The following is a 22,369-nucleotide window of genomic DNA, read 5'->3' as shown; positions in this document are numbered from 1 at the left end:
ACATCTCTCGACAGATGGTGGCATGCCTGTCCTCCCGGGACGTGTCACTCATCCGATTGGGTAGTACTCTGCAACGGTTACCTACGCAGCCCTGGCAGATAACGGCAGCGACAGAGGCCTAGTGGTGGTTACGCCCGATTTGATAGGAACGCCCATATTTAAGAGCCCCTTGGTCGAGGGGGAAAAGGTATCTTTTTGAGCATCTTGAATGTCTTGAACTTACCTAAACTTTCTCTCGAGCTAATCTCAAACACTCAGTGATCTAGCGCAACCTACTCTTAGCCTTCTTTGCACTCTTTACTACGTTCTCCAGCGTTCTAACTTAAGCATCGGAGTATTCCCACCGGGCAAATCCCACAGGAATCCTTCACCGTCTTCTTCTCAGGTACTGCCCGTCGCCAGCTAGGAGCCAATCAGCAGCCAGGTAGGAGTGCCCGGATTGCGCAGCATCATTTGGCGTCGTCTATGGGAAATGCTTCAAAAAAGCCTTCCTCTAAGCTTCTACAATTTTCTTTTGAGAACTTAGCATTCACGGCCTCCTCCAGCAACGCCGAATGTGGTGCCAGCCAGAACGCTTCTGGGGAGCAACCCCAACTCCCCACTGTCTGTATCGGACACACCGTCCCCCTCTCTGTGGACAGGATTCCTAGTTTGAACGTGCCTCTCATAGTGGCACCCTTGAACACTCCATTCCCTTCCACGGTTGGAGCAACCTTTGTTGAACCTTCGGTTGTGCCCCCAGTGACCAACCAGAACCAGTTGGAAGACCTAGTGCAATCCATGCGAGCCATGCAAGCTCAAATGTAGAAGTTCCAATAGTTCCAACTCTACCAGCAACAAGTGTTGTATCAGGTCTCTCAGTACCAGTACCAGCAGCAGTTCCCTTCCTTGCCTCAGGCCCAGCAGCCGCTTCCCCCTCGGCACCCGGCCACGAAGCAAACCACGCCCTCCCGCCGAAGCGAACGACCTCGCCGGGGAGAAGCCTCTCAGGCCCAGGATCCCTCTAAGAGCCAAGCCTCTTCCCATGGTAGAAAGGAGAGGCCAGCCACTCCCGCCTCACAGCCTGTGGGCAGGTCGGGGGCCTCCCAGCTAGTCAAGCCCGCGTCGCCCCAGCACTCTCAGTTCAAGCTCCCACTCGCAGAAAATCCTTTTGAGGTCCTTGCCACAGACTACAGGCAGGGCCCTTCGGTTCAAAGCTACCACCAGTAGTCCGAGCCCATCGAGCTTGGTAACACTGAAGCAAGCAGCACCAATGCTGAGCCGACGAAGCAGCAGCGAAGACGCCAGCGAACTCGCCGAACTACTACTCGTGTCTTGCCCGAGCTCAAAAGTAATGAGGAGGTGAGCTTAGGTGATGTAAAAGCTACTCCCCTCCTTTTGGTTCCTTCCCCACTGTCTCCAGAACTCCTTGTTGTCCCCATGCCAAGGGACTTCAAGCTCCCTCCACTGGACAAGTATGATGGGCATAGTTCATGCAAGTCTTCACCTCCTACTTTGTCACCAGCAAGAGGTGCCCAAGAACTCAAGAAAGCCTCATCGGCATAGTTCAAAAGGAAGGGGAGTCCATTCGGAGTTACATCAAGCGGTTTAACGATGCTTGTTTGTAGATACCCGATCTGGATCCCACAGTTCGTCTCACCGCATCCAAGCAATGTATTACCCACAAAGAATTCAAGTGGCACGTGGTTGTCAATTAGCCCAAGACCGTGACTGAGTTCCTCAAGCTCGCGGATCGGTTCATAGGGATGGAGGAAGAGATTAATCAGAAGGGCGAGCAGGCCCTTGAGAAAAGGAAGAGGGAACCAAAGCCCCCAACTCAGGGCAACAACAAGAAGAAGAAGGACCAAGCTCGGGGGGCAAGGCCGAATAAGCCTTTCCGAGCTTCGGCAGTAGAAAGGGACTACACGCCCCTCAACGCGAAGCGGGCTGAGATCTTCATGGCAATCAAGGATGCCCCGTATGTGAAGTGGCCACCTCGGCTGAAGGTCGACCCTAATGTTGAAATAAAAATTTATATTGTAGTTTTCATAAAGATCACGATCACAATACCAAGAATTGTGAAAACCTCTGTGACGAGATAGAAGAACTCATCCGTCGCGGATATCTGAGAAATTTTGTACAAAATAATAATAGTAATAAAGCAGGTTGGCAGGGGGAGCAGAGTAGAGATGCTCTCAAATCCAATAGGCAGGCAAAACAGATGTAAAAGCAGCCCCCCGAAGAGAGACCAGTTCAGGGGACCATCCACGTGATAGTCGAAGGTTTGATTGTGGCGGGCTGCACCTCAGTTGCAGCTCGCGCAACAGCTCGCGAGGCTGCCAGGGAAGAACAGAACCCCCCGAAGCAGCCAAGGATGGAAGACCCGATCTTCTTCATAGAAGATGACGCGCGCGAGGTCCACTACCCCCATGATGACACACTGATCATAAAGGTGAAGATCGACGACTTTGAAGTCAAGCACATCCTCATCGACTCAGGTAGCTCAGCAGACATCCTCTTTAAAGCATCCTTTGACCAACTTCGGAATCGGGATAGCGCGAGGTGACCAGCTTGAGTCTCGCAAATGCTATGTCGCCCCCCTCAAAGAGAAAGCTAAGGTGGTCAATGACCTCGAGCTAGAGCGACCTACGGAGCAGAGCGAGGAGTGAGCTGTGCCCATAGAAGAGACTGTCTCCATCCAGGCATCGACGGAGGACCCAGCCCGAACACTTCAGATCGGCGCTTCCATTGAGGAGCCTCTGCAATCTAAACTGTTGGCCCGTTTGACAAAAGAAACGCAACCTAACCCTAGAGCAATGGAGGGCAATCGACGAGGAGGTCGGGAAGCTCCTTGTAGCCGATTTTATCAGGGAAGTCCATTACCCGAGCTGGGTGGCCAACCCCATTCTGATGAAAAAGTCTAATGGTAAATGGCGCATGTGCGTCGACTACACCGACCTGAACCGAGCTTGCCCAAAGGACTGCTTCCCACTTCCTAGGATCGACCGTCTGGTGGATGCGACCTCGGGGCATGAGTTGCTGAGCTTTCTAGATGCCTATTCGGGCTACAACCAGATCAGGATGGACCCGACTGATGAAGAAAAGACTGCCTTCATAACCGAACTTGGCCTGTATTGCTACAAGGTCATGCCCTTTGGGCTAAAAAATCCCGGGGAAACCATTCAAAGACTTGTAAATAAGTTGTTTGAGCCATTGATCGGCTGAAAAATAGAGTGTTATGTAGATGACATAGTCGTCAAAACCCAGTTTTCATGTGATTTAATACAAGACTTGCATTCAGTTTTTGAAATTTCGTAGATTTAACATGAAGTTGAACCTGAATAAGTGTGTCTTTGGTGTCAACTCGGGTAAATTCCTGGGATACATTGTTAATCTGTGCGGCATTGAAGCTAACCCGGACAAAATAAAGGCCATCCTAGACATGAGACCACCCCGAAAAATGAAGGAGGTTCAAAGGCTGAATGGACGAATAACTGCTCTGAGCCACTTCATGTCCAAGCCGGCAAACCATTGCCTACCTTTCTTCAAAGCAATCAAAAGCAAAGGGTTCAAATGGACCCAAGATTGTCAGCTTGCGTTGGACAATGAAGTGAGACGAGATACCCAAAGATAGAAAAGCTGGCCTACGCACTAGTTATTGCAGCCCGAAAGCTCCGTCCATACTTCCAAGCTCATACTATTATCGTCCTCACCAACAAACCTCTAAGGCAAATTCTACTAAAGCCCGAGGTCTCTAGTCGACTGACGAAGTGGGCCGTTGAGCTCAGTGAATACGACCTCCAATACAAGCCGCAAACTGCTATCAAGGCCCAAGCCTTAGCAGACTTCATCGCAGAATGCACTTTCAGCTCTGAATTCCCCAGACCGGTTGAGCACGAGGCCCCCAGTTCGGGCGAGCTTGACGCTCCCAGGCCGGTTGAGTCCGAGCACAGTGAGGTAGCAACCAGTGCGGCATCTCTCCTAGTTAGGCCAAGCGCGGACTGGGATGAGGATCCCTGGATCCTTCACGTAGATGGCTCCTCAAACCAACAGGGTAGCGGAGCCAGAATAGTTCTGCATGGCCCAAGTGACACAAAACTGGAGTATGCACTACGCTTCGAGTTCGCGGCATCCAACAATGAAATAGAGTACGAGGCGTTGATAGTCGGGCTGGCTCTGGCCAAAGAAGTGAAAGCCAAGCATATCGTCATCTACAGCGATTCCCAGCTCGTGGTCAATCAGGTCACAAGCGAATACGAAGCTTGTGAACCGACTATAATTGCCTACTTAGAAAAAGTAAGAGAGGCTCTGCTCAACTTCCAGTCACAATTCATCAAGCAAGTCCCAAGGTCGAAGAATGTTGAGGCCGATGCCCTATCCCGGTTAGCCAGCACCAATGATAATACCATGAGAATCGTGTACATAGAGAACCTGCCTCGGCCTAGCATTCTCGAGGGGGGGGGGTGGGGCGGGGGGCAGAGGAGGTCGCTCTTGTCGTTCAAGCAAAGCCAAGCTGGATTGATCCGCTTGCGAGCTTCCTTCTACATGGGACCCTCCCTGCAGACCGCAATGCTGCCAGAAGGGTAGAGCGTCAGGTGGCCAAATACGTCATGATAGACGAATGGCTGTACCGAAGATCCTACATGCTCCCCTACCTGCACTGCTTGTGACCTTCCGAAGCCGAGCTCGTGCTCCGCGACACTCATGAGGGCCTGTGCGGCGGACACTTGGGGGTAGGGCCCTATCCCAAAAAGCGCTACGACAGGGGTACTACTGGCCAACAATGAAAGCAGACACTATTGAGCTCGTCAAAAAGTGTGACAAGTGATAGAAGCATGCCAATATCCACCATCAGCCCACTACCAACCTCAAGTATCTCACCAACCCGTGGCCTTTCGCACAATGGGGCATCCACATACTCAGACCATTTCCACCAGCGACAGGCCAGAGGAAGTTCTTAGTGGTAGCAATGGATTATTTCACCAAGTGGGTAGAAGTCGAACCTCTCGTGACAATCACAGATCGAAACGTCCAGAACTTCTTTTGGAAGAACATAGTGTGCCGGTTCGGGTTACCTCGGGTATTGATTTCTGATAACGACAAGCAGTTAGAGGACATTAAATTCCATAACTGGTGCCAAGACATGGGGATCCGACAGAACATCACTTCATTCGCACACCCTCAAGCAAATGGTCAAGCAGAAGTTACGAACAGAGCTATCCTCCATGGACTGAAGGCATGGTTAGATTGAGCTAAAGGACTATGGGCAGACGAGCTACCCAGTGTTCTATGGGTTTACCGAACCACAGAGAAGACCACCATAGGAGAGACCCCCTTCAACCTCACCTACGACACTGAAGCAGTCATCCCAGCTGAGATTGAGGTTCCCTCGCTATGACTAGAAGCGTATGACGATAAGGCAAATGGAGTCGAGCTACGTACCAACCTTGACCTACTCGACGAAGTAAGAGACCTCGCATATATCAGGACCGCAGCTTACCAGCAAAGAGTAGCTCGGTACTATAACGCTAGGGTCAAGAAGCAGAACCTTCGCGTCAACGACCTGGTCCTTCGTAAAGTTATGGTACCTGAGCTTAGTGTTGGCAAGCTTGGGCCGAATTGGGAAGGACCCTACCAAGTAAAACAGGTGCTCGGGGAAAGAAAATATGAGCTTGAAACCCTAGAAGGGAAACAAGTACCTCAGGCATGGAATATAGTCAACTTAAGGCAGTATTACCTATAACTACTGAGTAGACCATGAGTCACTCTCAGAGACTAAGGGCCAAAATGCCGAGCTAACGTAGACCTCGGCACAATAAGACCCAGTCGCCTCCATGGCATGGGCGAACTCCAAGAGTGGACTATAAGTCACTCCCTCAGCGTAGCCTAAGGGCTAAAACGTCAAGCTAACTAAGACCTCGACACTGTGGAAGACTTAACCACTTCATTGGTAAAGGCGCACACCATACTTAGCAGAAAAAGATACAAATTCCATTACTAGCTTATATAAATAAAAAACCGGGCTTAACATCCCGGGAAGAGTTCAACAAAACCAGGTTCGAGCACTCGGGAGCCACTAGAATTCGTTTAGAGATGAAAAAACAGAAGAGCCACCGGTCTCAGGGATTCACCGCCTCCACCTCGTCGTCATCCTCTAGAGAGTCAGGCTTCTCCTCTTCCGCCAGGTCCACCGTCTCAAGATTCAGGCCCTTCATTGTTATGTTGTCAAGGTTGAGCCTAGAACTTCTTTCGGACCAACCAACGACTGAGCTTGAATCCGGTGTGGTAGGAGCTCAAGCCATACTCCACCTGGAGGGCGTGATACTCCTGGGAGTCCTTGAAGTTCCAGACCGCCTTAGCCTGCTCGGCCTCCACCATGGTGTCGAAGTTCCGAGTTTGGTTCTAAAGCATAGACTCCAAGTCTTGAACCTACTGGCAAAGAAGCTCCCTCTCCGCCACCACCCTCAATGACTCCTCATGGTAGCGAGTGCTCTCCTCAGATAGTCGAGCGATCTGCGCCTCCTGGTCCCAAACGAGCAGCTCCTGGGCCTCGCTCCCCTTGCGAGCCTGAAGGATTTCACCTCGGGCCCGGCCGAGCTTGCCCTGGAGCTTCTACACGTTAGACCTCTGATTACGAGCGTCGCCGGAGTGGATGTTGGTTTGGAGGGCCATGGCGTGGATGGCAGAGTTCACCTGCCAACAAGAGACTAAGGTCAGAGAAAAGGAAAGGAAAGGAAGGAAAAGAAAGAGAAGGAAGAGAAAGGCCACTTACCACCATACAGTGAACAGAGGCTAGCTTGGTGAGCTGCTTGGGGTCCATCCCTCCCCAGCTGGTGACCTCCTCGTGGCAGACCACCCTTCGGTTCTTTCACGCAGTAATAATGTCATCATTAACACCCTCACAGTTCCCTAGGGGAATGGATGGGATGTGGGATGGCCCAGATGGAGGAATTAGTCCTTGCCCCGGGAGTTCGCCCTCCTCAAGGCCACCTTCTATGGAAACTCCCTCAGATGGGACTGGTAGGACCTTAGGCAGTGGAGAAGTGAAGTTTGGGTCAGTAGACTCGAACTTAGTACCCCTGGAAGTGGAACCTCGGTTAGGACGCAACCTCTTCGTCTTACGCTTCTGGTTGCGGGACAGGAGGCGGCATGCGTCAACACCATCCATGATGGCTGCCAAAAATCACAAGGTATTAGTCTAGTAATAAAAATAAAAAATAAAAAAAAATTACAAGGCACTATGCGACCTAAAAGGCAACCTACCCAGGCTCGAGCCAGCCTGCGCGAGCTTTTCCTCGGTCAAGTAGTCCGACCAATGGAAGCCAACTACTGCCCAGGACTGCAGCGTTTTCTGAACTTCGGGGTCCAAGTCAACCCCCGAATCCTGGATGGTGGCCCTCCAGTGAGTTGGGAAGGGCCACCCTTCGGGGTTACAGACTACGAAATGGTCTCGCTTCCAGGACGGGATCCTATTCGGCAGCTCGTGTAAGAGCTTGAAGCGGTGGCATGGAGAAAAATAGTAGGAACGCCTTTCTGAAGGCGCTCCGGGAGAAGCATTCTTGATGCAGAGGATGGTGGAGAAGATGTCAAGCTTAAGGGGAAGACAGTACTCGTAAAACAAAGAGATAGTCCCAACTACATTTCGGATGGAGTTGGGGTGAAGCTGGTCAATGGTGATGTTGAAGTGGTTCAAAACCTCCACTATCAGAGGATGTAAAGGAAGACGTAGGCCAGCCATGAGTTGTTCTTGGAAGATCACGATCTCGTTGGGATCGTGCTCCCAGGGATAGTTACCAGAAGGGAGATTGTTGATAAGGTCTCCGGGAATGTTAAAATGAAGGACTAAGGACCTAAGTCTCTTCATCGACATGGAGGAAGGACCAAAGCTATCAGGCTTCCTGCCCCGAGAGGTGGAAGTCATCTCGCCGGAGGCCTCCCAATCCTCTGGAACCTGCCCCTAACCTCCCCCTGAGCTCGAGGGGGCGTCATCCTGGTTACCGTCCCGGGAAAAGATGTGGTACGGATATCCAGACATATTGACAAGATGATAAGACTCACTAGGAAAGAGATGAACTGAAGAGACGGTGTGAACAAGAGAAGAGCTCGAGCAGCTAGATGGATACACGACCTCAAAATCCGAAGACAAGTCAAGTTAGCGTAAAAGAAAATGAGGCATGGGGCCCTTCGGCGCGTTTTTTGGCATTCGAAAAGTCAGAAATCCCCTGACTTCCGTGCGCACATTTAATGTGTGGTCAATCAAGTTTGAACTTCAGGTCAAATCCACCCGTCACACTTCATGAACTCCTCACGCGAAGGTAGCACTCTTAGCCCGAGGAGTGGGGGGCAATTGATGGAGGGTGATTTGACCCAACCCCTTGAAACAGTGACACGTGGACATGACTCAATACAAGTAACAACTCAACACCACAGCCTAACCGCGACTAAGAAACGAGCCCGCAGGACAGCTCGCTACATCACAGCTCCCTATAGGGTGAGCTCGCTACAGCGCGAGCTTGAGGACCCCCGATGTATTGAAAGGGAATACTCTAAGACAAGTCTATCCCAGCTTGCGAGCTAGGGTAAACAGCTCGCTCCAATACTTAGGCAGAAAAACTGCCTCAAAGGCAACCTTAAGAGGAATCACCTCGAAAGTACCCCTAGGAGCTCGCTACAAGGTAGCTCGCGACAGGATAGCTCGCTACAAGGCAGCTCGCTACTAAGCGATGCGATGTTCTCAGGAAGCTTCTATCTGACAAGACCGTACCCGTCAGACTGCATCACGTCTCCTGACTGACGGCGCAATCCCTGCCAATCCGATAGACTGCACCAACGTCTCTTGACAGATGGTGGCTTGCCTGTACTCCCGAGGCGTGTCACTCATCCAATTGGGTAGTACTTTGCAACGGTTACCTGCGCAGCCCTAGTAGATAACGACTGCGACAGAGGCCTAGTGGCGGTTACGCCCAATTTGATAGGAACGCCCATATTTAAGAGCCCCTTGGTTGAGAGGGAAAATGGATCTTTTTGAGCATCTTGAATGTCTTGAACTTACCTAAACTTTCTCTCGAGCTAATCTCAAACACTCAGTGATCTAGCGCGACCTACACTCTTAGCCTTCTTTGCACTCTTTACTACGTTCTCCAGCGTTCTAACTTAAGCATCAAAGTATTCCCACTTAGATTGTGGCCCTCAATAGTGGCTATAATCTTGGTCAATACCATTTTAAGGATCCCAAGGTTAGCTTGTTGGAAATGAGTTAGAAATTTCCCACAATCATCCCATAATTGTAGGGGTGTATTTAAATTTGATTTTTAATTTCAAATTTAAATGAATGGTGGAGAAAATTTAGGAGAGATGATGGGATTTGGAGAGATTTTTTCTCAACTAAATTGGAAAGCTCATTGATAGGATAAACTAATTAAGAACCGGAAAAAATGAAAGGAAAGTTTTCTCCTTGAGTCCAGCTAATGAGCTTATTCATAGGGGAACGTTCAAGAAGGCCCCCTATCACTTTTCTTGCACGTGAAAGCTCTAATGAAAGGATAAATTAGAAAAAATGAAAGGAAAGTTTTGGTAACTCCCGGCTGGCTGGTGACTTAGACACCTAGCTGAATGGTGACGAGCTGGGAGGTGGCTCTAATGCCTAGCTGATTGGTAACGAGCTGGAGAGTTGGCTCTAATGCCTAACTGAATGGTGACGAGATGGTGAAGCGGCTCTGATAACTAGTTGAATGGTGATGAGATAGAGAGGTAGCTCTAATGCCTAGCTGAGTGGTGACAAGTTGTAGAGGTGGCTCTAATGCCTAGCTGAATGGTGATGAGATAGAGAGCTAGGTCTAATGCCTAGATGAATGGTGACGAGCTAGGGAAGTAGCTTTGTTTCCTAACTAAGTGATGACGAGCTGGTGAGGTAGCTCTAATGCCTAACTGAGTGGTGATGAGCTAGTGAAGTGGCTCTGATGCCTAGCTGAATGGTGATGAGCTAGAAAGGTAGTTCTAATGCCTAGCTAAGTGGTGACGAGTGGGAGAGGTGGCTCTGATGCCTAGCTGAATGGTGACGAGTTGGAGAGGTAGCTATGATGCCTATCTGAATGGTGACAACCTGCATAATTTACTGGTGCGACCTACAAGGAAAAAGTGTCAAAGTACCCGAATTGCTTTACCCGAGGTAGGCACTCCGATGCTTAAGTCAACAAATCAAATATTTTTAAGATACCTAATTGTGAGAGAATTGGAGAACTATGAGAACTAAATTGTGCATACCTTCTATTAGGAAAATTGTGCCTTTATATAGGTATGAGGGATTAGAGACCTCATGTAATAGGTCCCATCTTCTCGTGGAGCCGTTTCTGCATAGCTAGCTGAGTTATTATGTCAGTTGCGTTATCTGTGCAGGCGTTACAACTCGCCCAAAAAATTCTGGTGTGGGTAGGTTAGCCTAATGGTCGAGCGTTATTACTTTAGAGAACTTGGTCTTGATAGCAGATCGATCTGTGAAATAGGTCAGTGAGAACGTCTCGCAGGTCCCCACCAGGACCTCAATTAGGTCGGCAAGCCTTTGAGGGTGGTTGTTCCTCACATCGAGGTCACTTCAACTGATATTGATGAGGTACCACAGGTCGGCCCTGGACGAGGTGTTGCTAGCCGCCCTGAGTAGTGGATGAGGTCCGCCAGTTAGATTTCCACCAGGTCGGCAATAGAGGCAAGTCGCCAGGTAAGAGGTAGAGGCAAGTCGCCAGGTTGGCGGCAGAGGTAGGTCACCAGGTCTCCAGGTTGGTAGCAGAGACAGGTCGCTAGGTCATCAGTTGGGATTCCATCATTTTGGCTAAGGCAAGTCGTCGCCTAGGTGATGCTTGGATGTCATCCAACTGTTCTGAGATATCATGTCATGATGTTAGTGGAAGGCCAAATCTACCCTCATCACCATTAATTGCTACCTTCTACCATTAGGCTCAGTTTGGAAAGAGTACAAATACAAATATATACAGTGCAAATAGATACAAAATATAAGGTTTTGCATCTACAAATTTGCATTTGTACTCCTTTCAAACTGAACCTTAGTGAATGGAGAAAGGTGGAATCACACTATGATGTAGAGTCTATTAGTCGTTATATAGTGAATGGTGCAAAACTTGATATGATCAAAGAAGATAAAAAACTTTGGTGAACATAACATGTGCTAAAAGCCTAAAACCACAAAATCAAAGCCTTCAAATTAGTGTTTTGATCCCATCATGAATTAAACAAGCCCCATCATGACTTTCACTTCCCTCCTCTCAGGGAAAGGAGTTCAAAATGGTCAAGAGGATAAATTAGAAAAATCGTATGGAGAGTCCTTGCTGCCCACAACATTAGTACGAAAGCCCTTTTGTATTATCATCAAATTTCAGTTGAGTGAGGTATAGAGTATGATGAAAAAAGGTGGAATCAGAGTTGCGCCAACATTACATAGACAAATAAAAGTTTCAATATTAATGAATGGTTCAAAACTTGACGTGATCATGAAGATTAGAAACTTTAGCGGTTTTGATTTAACAGCACAGGCTAGCCATTGTGGCAACCTTTTATCTTCATGACGTGATCATGAAGATAAGAAACTTTAGCCCAAAAAGCAGGTGGCGCTAAAAAATTTTGGCCGCAGTTTTAGTGATTACCCTAACAACAAAAAATGGCCACTAAAATTACGGCCTTTAGTGGCAACCTTTAGTGGTGATTGTCACTAAAGACTAAATTCCAAGCGATCGTTTTATCTTTAGTTGCCGCTAATCTATGATTTTTTTTTCCATATAACCAATAATTGTTTTCAATCATTAAACAAGCTAATTTGCTTCGAATAACCCATTTTCTTTTCATTGATCCAAATTGAATTGAAATACAAAAATCAAAACATCAATTACAAATAAAATTTAATAGTTCATTCTCCATTCTCAAAATTCAAATTGATACTCTTTAATACAAATTTCATCATCCATTCTCAAAATTCAAAACACTTGATTTTGAAAAACTTCTCGCAAAATCCAACGAAGATGAATACATGTACAAAGGATGAAAACAATCATAAATAAACTTGAATCAAAACCATAAATAAGCTCTCAAAGTAAAAATAATAATAATAATAATAAAAGCATAAATAGTGACAAATAGTTCATTAATCAAATTAGACACTTGAAACTTATAAATGCAAGTAGCCAATGTTCTTAAGGCCTGGTTTGTTTGAACTTTGAGTGACTTACCACTATTGGCTAAATGTTCTTAAGGATAAGAAAGCACCTTCCTTGAGGATCTGAATTTGGATATATTTTTCATTTGCAGCCATCAATCGATTCTGCCATAGTTAGTACGATTAACTAACTAGGAAAGATTGGGGGGGATACGTTCTAGACTAGCAAAGTTCATGAAAATGACACCATTTGCATTTGCAAATATATTTCTGATTGCACTCTTTCCAAATGGAGCCTAAGGCTCATTTTGGAAGAAATACAAATACAAATATATAGAGTAGTGCAAAATCTTGCATTTTGTATTATTTTGCATATATTGTATTGTGCATATTTGCTTATACTCTTCAGTTTGGAAGGAGTATAAATACAAATATGTACCGTACAAATACATACAAAATAATACAAAAAGTAAGGTTTTGCACACTACATGTTTGTATTTGTACTCCTTCCAAACTGAGCCTAAATAACAAACTTTTAGATCTATATGGACCCCTATTAATTGTTTAGTCCTAAGAAAAAAGCCCAACTATGATTGAAGGAGAAGCTCTCCCAAGGGCTTTATTTGTGGGTGCTAACTGCCAAGATATCCATGAGTATCCTAGGTCCAACTATGATAAGGTGCTAAGGTAACAGAGCTGATCTTGCTTTAACCTGCTCCAACCAAACTTAAGAGAGTTGCATTTTTTTTTCTTTTGTATTTGTTGGTAGGACCTGCTCCAAACAAACCTTCCTTTAACTTGGTAACATGCATAATATTTGTGTTGCTTGGATTTCTGCTTGCCCCTTGTTTAGCTGATCTTTGTGAACAGAGGAACTGAACTCTGAATTCTCTTGCTAAGCATCCTTACACTTCTCTCATTATGTATCTGTACTTCCACATTCCAGGGTTATTATGTCCAATTCAGCTTATATCCTTCCAGGTCTGAATTTCAGTTCCTGATGTTATAGTGGTAATAAGTAATAACTCAACATTTATAGTCTTGCCTCTTCAAAGACATCTGATAAACATTTACCAAGTCTTCTTGACCTAAAGTCCCAAAGTATAATGCCATAACTACGCCAACACTCATTCAAGGTAAAAAGATAAAACATATATTTATAAACAAAATGTACAAATCTGGTACCATATACACATACCCAAGGCAAGCAATACAAGGCAACAATATTAATGTTGAAATCCTCTCACAAGAGGTAGAAAAATATCTATGTATGAACCTCAGAATTTTAATGGTAAATTAAATTATTTGCTGTAAGTGAGGAGCATGAGTACCTTGGAGTTGGTCAAATCAGGGATGAAATAGAACAACCTATTTAGTGCAGTTTTTGATGTGGCAAAATTTGGTGTGGGCTTGGAGGAAAATTCCTTCAAGGCAAAATGCAGATGGCTTATGTGCTCACTAGCACAACCTACTTAGTGCCCACTTCTGGATTTTAGTCATATAATCTTTTTGTAAAGAGCAAAATCAAGTAGAAAACAAAATAAATGCACATAGATGGAAAAGCAAATAGATGGAGAACAAGAATGGTTCGGCTGTGTGAAGAAGACCGAACCCATGTATATATAATAGATGGATCTACTAAGATAAGGCTCAAAGAGTCCACGATAAAGTAGAACATGAAGAGAAGAAAAATCAGTAATTCTCTACAAGAGTTTGAGTGAGAATTGAAGAGCCCAAGCTGTGGCAGTGACTGAGTAGAATACATATGCTTGGTTGACGTGTTAACCTCCAATACACCCCCTCAAGTAAAATGTGCTAGTAGCACATGAAGCTTGGATCGCAGTACATCAAACTGGGCACCACTGATAGGTTTAGTAAGAATATCATCAACTTGATCCCCAAAAGATATAAACTGAATACACAATTTCTTCTAGAGCACTAGATCTCAGAGAAAATGGAAATCCACCTCAACTTGATGTGTTCAGGCTCAAAAAATAGGATGGGAGGCCAAATAAGTGGCTTCGATATTGTTGCACCAAATAACAGGTGATGATTGTGTAATCACCATGAACTTTGGTGAGTTGGTCCAGTCTCCAAAAGTCTAAAGAGGATGGCTATAAAGAAAGAAGGGAGAGAAGAATTGCTGTAGAGGATAGTGGAAGAAGAGCAAAGGAGGGGGAGAGAAAGAAAGAGAGAAAACTCTTAAGAAACCATAGGTTTAAGATTATATGGTGGTATCTCACATGGGGGAGAGTTGTTCTTCTTTTATAGATGAGATTCTAAGGCTTATTAGGACAATATCCCAAAAGAGACCTTTCCCCTACTAGGAAAGGGAGTCTTTATCCTTAAGTCAACCATTAAGCGAATTTCAGTTAGGTTTCACAATGTGTCTAGCAAAACCCTCTAGGGATAGAGTTTTCTTTCCCTGAGGATTTTCATGTAGCATGTGTCGGCCACACCCCTTCATGGCTTCTCTTGTGGCCACGTGTTAAGGACAAGATCTTTGGATCGATTGACATGTTCGAGTGTCTCATTAGTCCTTCTCAAGATGCCTCATCACAGCTTATTGTAACCGGAAGAAGCTTAAGTCACCTAGAAACAAATATTGTCAGTCATTAGGTTTTATTCATCATTCATCACAGCGTGACTACTATTTTATGCTCATTGTAGCATACTGGTTTCACATTAGGTTCGTTATAGACTTATGGTGTCATTTTATGCCCATCGCATGTATCAGATAGTACTTTGTGCTCATCACATGTCTTGGATAGCATTTTGTGCTCATCCTAGTTACCGAAAGGCACCTTATGACTATCGCAAGCCTCGGATGGCCTACTATGCTCATTGCATGTGTGTGGGCCTTGAATCACTTCAATAAAGTGTCATCATGTTATTACAGAGGTGTTTCAATTACTTTAGTCCCTCAGACACTACTTAACGTCTTGTTCAATTTTGATCATTCTGTTCTCTCCATTAGGGATCTTCTATGTTGTCTTTATTTAGGGATTTCATTGTAGTTCTAGTGATGGTGAACCACATATACTTACAAATTATAAACAATTACCTAGATCACAAAACAAAGATTGTTTCCATAGCACTTCATGGCAGCATTAGCACATGCCCAAGATTCAGATTCAATACTTGATCGTGCAATGGTGCATGGCTTGTTTCTTGGAGCTCCAGGTGATGAAGCTATGACCTAAAAACATAGTATAAGTACCAGTGGAATGTCTAAGTAGAATAAAAATGGAGTCTATGATCCAAAGTGAACTTCAAATAACATAAAATACATTTTACTGCTGCTCAATGAACTGTTGTAAGAGCATGGAGAATTTGGCACACCTTATTCACCAAAAAGAAATATTGAGGCAAGTTAGAGTAACATACTACAAAGCCCCAACTAGACTTCTATAGTTTGAAGGATCAATGAGAAATTCCCCATTGTGTTTCGATAGTTTGGATGTGGTAGCCATTGGTGTGGTAAGTGGTTTAGTAGAAACCATGTGGGCACGCTTCAACAAATCAAGGATATGTAGAGGCAGTGAAATCTAACCGTAGGGTTATTTTTGTATTTTTACTTTTCTTTGTTGTATATATATTCTTTGTATTATCTCTCTCTTGTACATTAAGGGAAGATATGTCCTTTTATAACTTAATATAAATATATATTTTAGGATGTCAACTGACATAAGGTGTCACACCCACCATTCGGTTGTTCTCTCTCCGTCTGTCTCTCTCTTTCTCTGACTTTCGAACTAACTCTGATATGGTATCAGAGTAGGTCACGACCTGAACTTCTCTCAACATATCGGCTACCACTGATTCAAGAACTCCATAATAGTATTTGGAAGTTCTTGATTATCCTTGTTTCCTCTCTTCTTGGATCAGCTACAAATCTAAACTCTATAGATCTGTTTCCCAGACTGTTGCACCACTAAGTTCAATCTTTTTTTTTTATATCTCCCTATAAAGACATCGGATCAGCTTGAAATTTTAGATCTGGTGTCGCCCAGAGCAAATCTATTGAACTTCTTTGGTTTGGTTAGGATCGGTTTCGTCTTTGAGGGGTTTTGATCCACTTTTCAATTCAGCAGAAATCTACAATTGCCTTTTTTGGACATCAGTAGAAAGGTATTCTTCTTTTCTTCTCTAGTTAGAATTTATTTTGGTTTTTGGAAGTGTGTGTTGTTGCCCTTTGTCATTCGATGGCATTAGAAAGTATGGATGTTCTTCCTATTAAGTTCAATGGTATGAACTATGCACTATGGAAGTTTAATTTTCAGTTCCATGTCGAAGCTAAGGGTCTTTGGGGGTACATAGATGGATCTGTGTCTAAACCTGATGACTCTGACATCAAGGGACTTAATCAGTGGAAGGTCGACAATGCAAAAATTGCATCATGGATTCTAGGCTCAGTCGAAACTGATATTGCTATCCCTATGAGAGGGTACAGGACAACGTATGAGATGTTTCAATACCTTGAGAAAGTTTATCAGCAACTGAATACCTCTAGACAATATCAGATAGAGGTTGACATTTTCTCTTATTATCAGGGAGATAGAAAGGTCTAGGAGTACTATGCTGGGTTTATTAACCTCTAGACAAAATATGAGTTAGTTCATATGGGAGATGATCCTTCAGATTGTTGTGTTAAATACATGAACACTTCGACAAGAGAAAAATTATGCATTTCCCAATGCACCTAAGGATAGAATTTGAAGTAATTCATTCTCATATCCTAAATCGATGAATGCTTCCTGACTTAGATATTATCCTTGGGGAGATTTTGTGGGCAAAAACTAGATTGACTACTCAAACTACACTGGATGGAAGGAAGGATTCCAACATTGATGTTGTCATCTTGGCAACTAAACCAAAGGGAAAGAAGGACTTCTCTAAGATACAGTGTTATGAAGCAAGGTGTATGGGCATGTTGTCTTCCATTGCAAGAAGAAAAAATGCATGCACTTATTGCAAGCAGGTCAGCCACATCATCACTAAATGTCTTACCCAGTTGCAAAAAGGTAGTTGTCCAAATAAGAAGAAAGGGAACTACAAGGCCTATCAGACTACTGTAGATGGTTCAGATGCCTCCTCCTCTATCACTTTTGTAGTTGGACAAAATGACACCTCCAACGGTATGTCTAAAGAAAGGAATCAATAGCTCATGTCCTCAGTCATCTCCTCAAAGTTCTCTATTATCAGTCTGTTTGGTAAGTCACCAACCTATTGCCCTTCACCAAACCACCTTAGTATATAGACTCTAGAGCCTCTAACCACATGACAGGGGCTACTCTTGGTCAGTATACCAAACCCCACCTTCCCAATAAACATATTATTACTGCAAATGGTGAAAAACTTGACATGTCCTCGGTCATCTCCTCAAAGTTCTCTATTATCAGTCTGTTTGGTAAGTCACCAACCTATTGCCCTTCACCGAACCACCTTAGTATATAGACTCTAGAGCCTCTAACCACATGACAGGGGCTACTCTTGGTTAGTATACCAAACCCCACCTTCCCAATAAACATATTATTACTGCAAATGGTGAAAAACTTGACATACTTGGTTGTGATGATTTGTACTTATCTACCTCTAAATCATCTCCATTTCATTTATCCAAAATTCTATTTATACCTAAACTCACCACCAATTTGATTTCTGCTGGCCAACTTGTAGAGGAAGGTAATAATGTCTCATTTACTTTTGATGGTTGCTTGATACAGGACCAACAAACTAGGGAGGTGAAGGGGAAGGGGCGTAGATTAGGAAGACTCTTTGCCTTGGAGTTTGAGAAGAATAAGACTGATCCTGCTTCTACTTCTTGTTTGCTTTCTACTACTTCTAGTTTTGGATCTTTTAATTGTAATAATGATTGGCATTTGTGGCATAGACGCCTTGGCCAACCTTATTCTAAGAAACTTGATCAGTTATTTGCTGGTAGTTTACATGTTTCTGCTATTTCTTTTAAGAATGTGAATAAAAACTGCATTACTTGTGGTTTATGTAAGAGTCATATTTTACCATTTCCTTCTTATTCTAAGCATGCAACCGTTCCCTTTCATTTAATACACAGTGATGTCTGGTCGTCTCCAGTTGTTTCACGGCTGGGGTATAAGTATTTTGTAACCTATATTGATGACTGCACTCATTTTATTTGGGCTTATTTTCTTCAAAAGAAATCTAAAGTGTACATTGTTTTTAAACACTTTCATGCTTATCTAATTACCCAATTTGATGCTCGAATCTATATGCTAAGATCGAATTCAGAAGGAGAGTGTATTGATGGGGATTTTCAGAACTACCTTAAACAACATAGAATTCAACCCCAAAAATCTTGTTTGGGTACCCCACAATAAAATGAGATAGTAAAAAGAAAGAATGGGCACATCTTGAGTGTAGTCAGAACCCTTTTATAGAATTCCCATGTACCCTCTTGGTTTTGGGTGGAGGTAGCCAGTACTGCTATGTATCTCATAAATCATCTTCCATCTCCAGACCTAATCATGCTCTGTGTTTTTGGTTGTGCTTGTTTTGTCCACCTTCTGCCCCTTGAACGCACAAAGTTAACTATACAAGCAGCTTTGTGTGCCTTCATGGGATATAGTTCTGAACATAAGGGGTTCCTATGCTATGATCCCTTGGTTCATCGCCTTCAAATCTCTCGTAATGTAGTTTTTCTTGAAAGTGTGTCCTTTTTTGAGCATATTGTGAAATTCCCAACCCCTTCTATTTCCTTGTTGCACAATTTTGATTCTACAGGCACCTCAGATATTCCATTGTTACCTCTGCAGCAGCTTCAGACATATTTCAGGAAGTAATGACCTTCTTCAGTCTCCATCCCCCTGCTCCACCTCCAGTTGTTGATTCAGTCACTCCAACTCCTTCAGTAAGTGTACCTAACCTTCCTCCTGATCCCACTTTACACCATTCCACTAGAATCTCTCGACCACATAACCGCTATGGTTATTCACCAGACCATAGCTCATTCTCTGTTGTTTTATCTACCACAGACATTCTCAGATCTTACCAGCAAACTATAGTTGAACCACACTAGAAAGATGCCATGGATTCTGAGATTCGAGCCCTTCTTGAGAATGACATCTTGGACCTAGTTCAAGCTCCACCAAAAGCCTCTCTCATAGGAAGTCGATGGGTCTATTCTATGAACCTGAAATCTAATGGGAGCCTAGACAAATATAAAACCAGATTTATTGCACAGGGATACAAGCAGGAATACAGGATAGACTATGAGGAGACCTTTGCTCCTACAACTAAAGTGACTATTGTACGTCTTCTGATGGCCATATCTGCAGCCAAACAACGGACAATCCATTAGATGGATGTCAAGAATGCCTTTCTTCATGGGGAGTTAAAAGAGACAGTCTATATGAAGCCCCCTCCAGGATACTGTACTGATCTGAAACTTGTTTGTCATCTGAAGAAGTCACTCTATGGCCTAAAGCAAGCCCCTAGGGCATGGTTTAAAAAGTTATATCTGTCACCACCCATGCTGGGTTTACCTAGAGTCGTTCTGATTATTCCTTATTCATCTTAAGGAAGAAGCAGGAAGTAACAATATTACTCCTCTATGTTGATGATATACTCATTACAGGGGATGATACAAAAGAAATTTCTAGGCTACAACAATTACTCAGTGAATCCTTCAAGATGAAGGACTTGGGGCCTTTGACATATTTCTTGGGCCTTGAAGTGAGCAGAAATTCTTGAGGATATTTTGTTAATCAATAGAAGTATGCGGCTGACCTAGTTAAACTGGCAAATCTTAGTGACTCTAAGATTGTGGATACTCCACTAGAACTGAACTTGAAACTCAACAAAGGTGATGGGTCTCCCCTTAAAGATCCTACCCTTTACCGTCAGCTAGTAGGAAATCTAATCTATCTCACCATGACTCGGCCAGACATATCTTATGCAGTTCAGACAGTAAGTCGATTTGTTTCTTCTTCGAGACAACCACATTTATTTGCAGTTCATTGGATTATAAGATATGTGTGAGGCACACTGTCACATGGAATATTCTTCTCATCATCATCTCCCATTAATCTTATGGCCTATGCGGATGCTGATTGAGTTGGATGCCCTGACACCCGACGGTCCACTACTAGCTGGTGTGTCTTCCTAGGCAACTCCCTTATCTCCTAGAAGTGCAAGAAATAAGCTATTGTGTCCAAATCTTCCACTGAAGCTAAATACAGGGCTATGTCTTCCATGTGTAGTGAGATCATATGGCTTCAGGCTCTTCTATTTGAAATACTAAATGAGCTATCATTGTCTATTCCTCTTTATGCAGATAATATCAGTGCAATAAAAATTGCATCCAATCCCGACTTCCATGAGCGCACCAAACACATGGAAGTTGATTGCCACTTCATTCGCGATCTCACTCTTGAGGGTACCATATCTCTTCCCCATGTCTCTTTCGGGCTCCAACTAGCAGACTTGTTGACTAAAGCAATGACACAAGCTCGACATCTATTTCTCACAAACAAACTTATGCTTGTTCCTAGGCATCAGTTTGAGGGGGAGTGTAGAGGCAGTGAAATCTAGCCGTAGGGCTATTTTTGTACTTTTACTTTTCTCTGTTGTATACCTATTCTTTGTATTATCTCTCTCTTGTACATTAAGGGCAGATCTTTCCTTTTACAACTTAATATAAATATATCTTTTAGGGTGTCGACTAACACAAGGTGTCACACTCACCATTCAATTGTTCTCTCTGTCTATCTCTCTCTTTCTATGACTTTCAAACTGACTCTAATATTATATAACTCCATTTTGACAAAATACTTCCATTAGATAACCTTGTAATCTCCATGCTAAGAAATTAATTAGTTGGACCAACAATAGCTAATGAAGAGTTCCCTATGAGAAGAATATTGTCAATCTTATCAACATATATAGTGTAACACAATCCTTGTTATATATAAATATAGACAGATCAGTCATTGACACTCGAAAGCCTAAATGAATAAGATAAGAACTTAAGAATGCATACCAAGCATGGGGTGCTTGTCGGAGGCCATACAAGGCCTTATTAAGCTTGCACACATGATGAGGTTTCTCAATTCTCAAAATCTCGGGGTTGGCATACAAAAATATCTTCAGTCACATACCCATTCAGAAAAGTGTTATCAAAATCTAGTTGCCGCAAGGACCAGCCAAGAGAAATAGATAATGCTAAAATATGGTTCTGATGGTGATCGATTTGACAACTAGACTAAAGGTCTCCGTGAAATTAGTACCCGAAATTTAACTACAACCCTACATGACTAATCTTGCTTTATACCGGTCAATAAAGCCATCCGCTTTTCTCTTAATTTTGTATATCCACTTTGTGCCAACAACATGCCTAATAGAGCATATTAATTCTTCATTAGGGCATTGAACAAGTCAGTTTGGGATTGATCTGGACCAATCCATGGATGCCTACACAAGAAAGCACCAACAAGTAAATGGGAATATTCTTGTTCACTCCTAATTATTGAATAGTCTAGACTAGTGGCTGTACCAATCTCTTCTTTGTAAGAAAATTATTTTTCCACCAATATTTTTATCTATGTCCTACTATATTGTCAAAGTTCTCTCTCCTTCTCTCCACATCTATGATGCCCATATATGAGTACCAATGGACATTGATATTTAAAATAGGGATACAACTATCTATTTTCTAAAATCCTAGACATGTGTATGGGGTATGGGTATCATATATAATATGCCTATAACATGCTTCTCTAACAAGTTTTTGAAGTTAAATGCCATTTCTCAATACTTTGAAAATTTTAATTAAAATTCTAACATATACAAACTTTTATAGTATGATTTGTTGAAATATGCCATTTTACATATTCTAAAATTATTAATGTTATAAAACATACCAAGTGTCCATGTTAACACTATCTGATCTAGCTTAGGAAAATACTTAGACAATCCTAAGTTTATCACAACTCTTAGGAGTTCTTTGTTTATCCTAACTCTTAGAGAGTTTCTTGTTGTTATCTTATCTTTTCTCAAACTTATATTGTAATCTTAGAATTGTACTCTATCACAAATTATTATAATAACTATATAAACACACTTAGGATTGGTTGAAGCTCACAACCTGAATCCCAGAATTATTCTCTATTCCCTTTATTATTTTTCTTTTATTAGTTTTAACTTGGTATCAGAGCTCTATGGCAATCGATCTAGAAGCAAGTAATACAGCAT

General features: G+C 43.3%; 1 protein-coding gene across 1 annotated transcript; it reads left to right on the top strand.

Annotated features, from left to right (window-relative positions):
• The first annotated feature begins 16,344 nt into the window (after nucleotides 1-16,344).
• Nucleotides 16,345-16,710, top strand: LOC148846414 (uncharacterized). The gene has a single exon (XM_088955970.1). It carries the CDS (start codon nucleotides 16,345-16,347, stop codon nucleotides 16,708-16,710), a length of 366 nt encoding a protein of 121 aa, XP_088812096.1.
• Nucleotides 16,711-22,369: the final 5,659 nt, after the last annotated feature.

The sequence above is a fragment of the Nelumbo lutea genome, chromosome 7 (assembly GCF_056320005.1).
Source record: "Nelumbo lutea isolate HS-2025 chromosome 7, American lotus-T2T, whole genome shotgun sequence".
In the NCBI taxonomy this organism is placed as follows: domain Eukaryota; kingdom Viridiplantae; phylum Streptophyta; class Magnoliopsida; order Proteales; family Nelumbonaceae; genus Nelumbo; species Nelumbo lutea.
This window is presented reverse-complemented; position numbering and strand designations above follow the sequence as displayed.

What these genes read in the sequence shown, in the direction of transcription:
- LOC148846414 (XM_088955970.1), top strand. Translation starts at nt 16,345, where the DNA reads ATGGCATTAGAAAGTATGGATGTTCTTCCTATTAAGTTCAATGGTATG.